Source organism: Electrophorus electricus, chromosome 4, assembly GCF_013358815.1.
Source record: "Electrophorus electricus isolate fEleEle1 chromosome 4, fEleEle1.pri, whole genome shotgun sequence".
Lineage (NCBI taxonomy): Eukaryota > Metazoa > Chordata > Actinopteri > Gymnotiformes > Gymnotidae > Electrophorus > Electrophorus electricus.
The window spans coordinates 3476685-3482263 of NC_049538.1; the positions used below are offsets into that span (position 1 = coordinate 3476685).

General features: G+C 42.3%; 2 protein-coding genes across 4 annotated transcripts in view; one reads left to right on the forward strand and one right to left on the reverse strand.

Annotated features, from left to right (window-relative positions):
- engl (endoglin, like) overlaps positions 1 to 475 on the forward strand; it is a 17479-nt gene extending 17004 nt beyond the window's left edge. For all 3 annotated transcript variants that reach the window (XM_035524841.1, XM_035524843.1, XM_035524842.1), the window contains exon 18: positions 1 to 475. This exon is cut by the window's left edge. The gene's annotated coding sequence lies outside the window, so the exon portion shown is untranslated.
- Positions 476 to 519: 44 nt separating this feature from the next.
- Positions 520 to 4669, reverse strand: LOC113584864 (zinc finger protein Gfi-1b-like). The gene is made up of 6 exons (XM_027022056.2): positions 4565 to 4669; positions 2754 to 3015; positions 2255 to 2424; positions 1986 to 2123; positions 1544 to 1709; positions 520 to 858 (listed from the first exon to the last, which is right to left on the reverse strand). The coding sequence occupies exons 2-6, from the start codon at positions 2989 to 2991 to the stop codon at positions 656 to 658; spliced, it is 915 nt and encodes a 304-aa protein (XP_026877857.2). The 5' UTR covers positions 2992 to 3015; positions 4565 to 4669; the 3' UTR covers positions 520 to 655.
- Between the last annotated feature and the right edge of the window lie 910 nt (positions 4670 to 5579).

Here is a 5579-nt window from a genome sequence, read left to right on the forward strand (position 1 = left end):
AATAGCCCGTAACCCCATGAACCATGGCCTTCTTAACCCACTGGAGTTCACACAGGCCTTTCAGAGAGACCGGAACCACTGAAATTTGCTGTCGCTGATCCCCTGTCATGACTCGGCCATTGGGTCATCACTGGGCCACTGGGTCAGTACTGGGCCATCACTGGGCCATTGGGCCAGTACTACGTGGCCTTTAGACCTGCACATTACCAGTTTTCCACAGCGTTTTCCAGGCAGGCTCGGGTCAAGTGAAGAGAAGATGGCAGACTGCTACTATACTGTTACAATCAGTCAAACTGAGCTCAGAGTGAAAAATGTGATATCATTCTATAGATATATGACTGGTGCTCTGCAGTGTGTGTGTGTGTGTGTGTGTGTGTGAGACTGTGAATGATATGCTTCATTGTTTCTATTGTTTCTCATTGCTGAAGCAACATTAAAGCGATCAATCCGAATCCTCCGAGTGTGTGTGTGTGTGTGGGGGGGGGGGGGGGGGGGGGGGGTGCAGTGTTTATGTGCATGTGTTCATTTACAATAACAAAAACACATTTTGAACAAAACTCCAAGACATTTTGGTCCCTGGTTCAAACTTGGTCACAAACACACACACAGTTCTGTCTGCAGTCAGCGCACAGGTGGTTTGGGCTGCCTCCACTCTTCAGCTGGCCGGATAGGGCACAGCGTCGCTGCCCCCACAGTGCGTCTCCAGGTGGCGCTGCAAGTCCACTTTCCTTTGGAAGGTGTGTGGGCAGTGCAGGCAGCTGAAGGGCCTGTAGCTACTGTGCTTCCTGCTGTGCGTGATGAGGTTGGAACTCTGACTGAACGCCTTACCGCACACCACACACACGTGGGGCTTCTCGCCTGAGTGAAGTCGCACGGGGGGGAGACCGGGTTAGAGAAAGTGAGTGATCATGATAATGAGACAGGAAAATAAAGACTAAAAAAGACAAAGAAGAGATATTTGCTTTCAATTGTTTACATAGGTGCTTTTTTTCCTAGCATATGTGTTACTGATGTATATGACTACAGGAGCACCTCCATCACTACTCTGTGTGTGTGTGTGTGTGAGAGAGAGAGAGAGAGAATGCATTAACTAGGAATTGTGAATAGCGCACTCTAAGGTGTGTATCTGCACAGGAAGTCATGCATTGTCAATATGAAAGGGAAGTACTTAATGCTTCTACTTTTAACATTAATGTCCCTTTAAAATGAAATTCATACTCACTAATGTTTCAGTAATTCTTCATTGGGAAATCTCAACTTTATAGGTATAGAGTCTAAGCCAGTTATGCATTTGTAACTGACTGTGTACATTTGTAACTGAGTGTGTTTGTTCATGGGATTTTTCGAGACAAAGTATCTTGAATATGTAGAAATTAAAACAAAAGGGTTTAATCAGAAGAATAGTTCTGACAAAGACATGTGCAAGGTGTTGGTGTCCACTAAGCTGAAAGGGGAAGTAAAAACCTTTACATGTTAAAATTTCCTGGAAATTCACAAAAAATTGTTGTGTGTGTGTGTGTGTGTGTGTGTGTACATGTCTCACCTGTGTGTATGAAGGTGTGTTTCTTCATGTCTGATTTCTGGTGGAACCTCTTGCCGCAGTACTGGCAGGGGTACGGTCTCGTGTCCGAGTGGATCAGCAGGTGGGTGGACAGGGTGGAGGAACGCTTAAACACCTTCCCACACACCTTACAGCCAAAACTGCGTTCCTATAACACACACACACACACACACACTCTGTTTATGAATGCCTCAGCCTTACTGTTTTAGCCCTTTTTCTCTCTCTCACACACACACACACACACACACACACACTGTTTATGAATGCCTCAGCCTTACTGTTTTAGCCCTTTTTCTCTCTCACACACACACACACACACACACACACACACACTCTGTTTATGAATGCCTCAGCCTTACTGTTTTAGCCCTTTTTCTCTCTCACACACACACACACACACACACACACACACACACACACTTACTTTAGCTCTGCCATAGAATCCAGCAGGAGCCTGTAGCCCATAATGCTGTGCACTGCCCGGCCCAGTGAAAGGGACAGTAACTCTGTTAACGTGGGACCGGCGCAAGTGCGTCACCAAGCCGACAGCGGACGTCAGCACCTACGGCAGCAGCAAAACATAACGGTCAAATACAACAGTAAAACACAACTCGGGCATTCACCACAGCTGTCTGAGAGGAAGAGAACTTTTCAGTTCATACATTCTGAATATATCAGCGGGGTATCACTCACCTTCTCGCAGAGGGGACATTCACACAGCGGCGTTTTGACATTGACCCGTAGTCTGTGGGTCAGTAGCGCGTGCACCAGCCGCTCAAGCTCCTGGTCTCTGTCTCCTGGGCGGCCCGGCAACCACATGGACCTGGTCAGCAAGGGGCGCCCGTTCTCAATGCTTGACTGCTCTGCAGGATCACCAAAGTGTGTGTGTGTTCCAAATGGAGAACATCTGAGCATGTCTTATTACATTCATCAATTTACTTCATCCATACAGGTTCCTTTAAACACCATATGGGAACAGCCCTGCTAGGGCTTCCTCTAGAATCATCGATCACTGCTAATCAATATCAAAGCTGGAAGAGAAGAGGTGACCCCAACATTTGAAGGCAATTCTAATGTTGTTTTATCATATTTATATTACGATCAAATTATGATCTAATTTATATTTATATATTGTTGTTTTCATTTATTTGCGTTTAATCGGTTCGGTCATGGCATGGATGCTGTTGGTTACCTGTCGAACAGAGGGCCCAGTTCTCAGTCTGAAAGTTGGGGTTGTGAACAGAGGGGTGGCACACTGCACCAATGGCTACTGCAGGTCTTGGGTGGAGCTCTGAGCCATCAGGTGAGCTGCTCCTGCTGGGCCGTTGTGAGTCCTCAAGCTGTCCAGTAACTTCAGTGGCAAGGTAACGGGTAGCCCGTGCCACATAAGAGCCTGTCCTTTTGCTTTTGACAAGAAAAGAGCGAGGCATTTTTTCACAGGAAGAGGAGACTGTCTAGAACCAAGAACAAAAGAAACATTCAGATTAAAAAAACAGCTAGAATGAAATGATTCCTGTAACCAGGCTTTTTACTGAAAATCTTGATTAGCTTCCAGGTGTTTGTGGTTTGTGTGTGTGTGCATGCACATGCACATATGCGTGCATGTGCATTTGTGCGTGTGTATTTCTGTGTGTGTGTGTGTGTGTATTTCTCTCTCTCTGTGTGTGTGTGTGGTGTATACTGCATCACCTTCCATGGATTTTTTTTTTTTATTTTGATATGGCAACGTATTTTTACTAATCTCAATCTCAAACATGCATAGCGTTTATAATTAATTTAACAGCATTAGTAATTATACACTCAGCAACCAATAATATAACAATAATATAGGAAATTGGAGACGGTATCAGCGCAAATAGTGTAATTATTTACAAAACTGAATCAGCACAGATGTGGGACTGAAAGAATACAAGTCCTAAAAATGAATTACTGTGCGTGTCCTGTAGGGCAGTCTTTTATCGCACTTGTAACTTTAAACGTAGATTAGATTCAGATCAGCCAAGGGTACCGCGTTCTGTTCGCACGATGCAGGCTTCCTACCTGATGCGGCGCGAGCTCAGCAGTTGCGTGACGTGTGCACGCACACACCTGTGTGATTCGGTTACGACATCACCGCGCCTGAGGTTTGCGCTCTCACCCAAATCGCGGGCACGAGCCAGCTGCAAAGCGCGACGTTTCTCGCGCTTCCTTGTTCGTCCGCGTTTCACGACCAACTGCACGTCAAACCGAAATAAGCGTCGCGAACGGTGCCTGTAAATCATCCTGTGCGCCGCCCTTCTTTGGATTTTGTAATAAAGCACTTTTCGAAAAGGTTAGAAGGGTTCTGCATGTACAGATCAGTAGATTGTCCAAAAATATTACATTTTGTAAAGAATTAAATCAGGTAGTTGCAAATTAATTCTCAAAATGGGTGATGACCAATTAATAAATTTACTAATGTGATCATTTCTGTTGCTGTTACAATGTGCAAATAAACATATAGATATAAAATATTGGCATCTCACTCTGATAAGCAGACATGTCTCGTTTATATCCAGAGTGTATTCTACATTCTTTAGTAACTAGTTACCGTAATTTGAAAAGGTTTTTTTGTTTGTTTGTTTTTTTTGTTTTTTTAATTAATTTTTTTTTTTTACATATTTGTCTTCACAAAATTATGAACAGTTGAGACAGTGACCAGTATCACTGTAATCAGGTCACTGCAGTCTTTTCTGGAACCTCAAAACTCTTAGTTAATCAAAATTTTATTTTTCACTGTAGGATTTTATAAACATATAAAGATAATTCCAAAATTGAATATATGTTCATTGTGATTCAGCGTAATCTGGCATAAGTATTATATATTATATTGTATATATAAGTATATTATATTGTATTATATCCATTTATATTGGATGTGCCAACAATTTAGACTAAAATATACAAATAAATAATAAACTGTAAAATGTTCTGTACTACATTTATGGTTATATTTTATTTATTTCTGATTTGTATTGAGCTTACCTTTCAAGTCATCAACAGGGCACGAAGTTGACGGGTTTCTGGTGGCTAAGTAAGTGAGTGTGTTTGTGTGTGTGTGTGTGTGTGAGAGAGAGAGAGAGAGAGAGAGAGAGAGAGAGAAACAAACAATGTGTCCTCTGCCTTTGTACTCATGTCATCACAGAACTGAGAGATCTGATTTGGTTTTGAAACTCAAGTGAACCAGGCTGAGGCTGGAGAGAGAGGGGGTGCATCTTATTGAAAACTGAATTTGAAGGTAAAATAACAACGTTTAAATTTACAATCTCACGCATAAAAATGAAAACAAACCACACATGCAAAATTTTCACTTTATGAACAATCATTTTAAATTAAGCCATTCATTTGAATTATACCAGACGTCATGTCTTCATGCGCCGTGAAAACTGCTTGCATGTTTGAGACTTCCTCAGTTGACAGCAGCACTAAGCACTTTAAACCACAGCTAGCCTTGTTAAGGCCAAGTCGGACCACATGTTACCCTATAGTCCTACAACTTTATCATTTACAACTCACCGTTAATACCAACCAGACTGCTTCCAACGTCTTTTTTTTTTTTTGTCAAAACACAGTTATATAACTGGTGAAACACTTCTATATTGGGCTACTATCATCTTGTAGGTTTTTTAAATAAATATCAATTTATTAATCTTTTAACTTTGGAGAAATGGGCGCAGTGCGGAAATCTGGTCAGAAGAAGAGAAAAAAGTGTGAAGTCAAAGGGTTTACAAGAATTTAACTGATGCTTACCAAGCGTCAACTGTTTAACGACCCAACAGTGCGGGAGGTGTTTTGTTAAAAACTTAGTTATGCATTTTTCTGCTTCGAGACAGCAAGCCCTGTACACAGCACCTACTGGAGAGAAGCTCTGCATCTCAGCCATGATTAACCAGAGCTTCAGAAGGTTGATTCAGACCACAGAGTGGCAAAATGCTTCACCCACAGTTTCAAGCAGCCGTGAGATTTTCATGCCGCGGTTTGAAATGTGATTTCTATGAAG

What these genes read in the sequence shown, in the direction of transcription:
- LOC113584864 (XM_027022056.2), bottom strand. Translation starts at nt 2,991, where the DNA reads ATGCCTCGCTCTTTTCTTGTCAAAAGCAAAAGGACAGGCTCTTATGTG. An exon ending in AATGTCCCCTCTGCGAGAAG is followed by an intron (nt 2,124 to 2,254) that starts GTGAGTGATACC and finishes CTGCTGCCGTAG; the next exon opens with GTGCTGACGTCCGCTGTCGG. An exon ending in GATTCTATGGCAGAGCTAAA is followed by an intron (nt 1,710 to 1,985) that starts GTAAGTGTGTGT and finishes TGTGTGTTATAG; the next exon opens with GAACGCAGTTTTGGCTGTAA.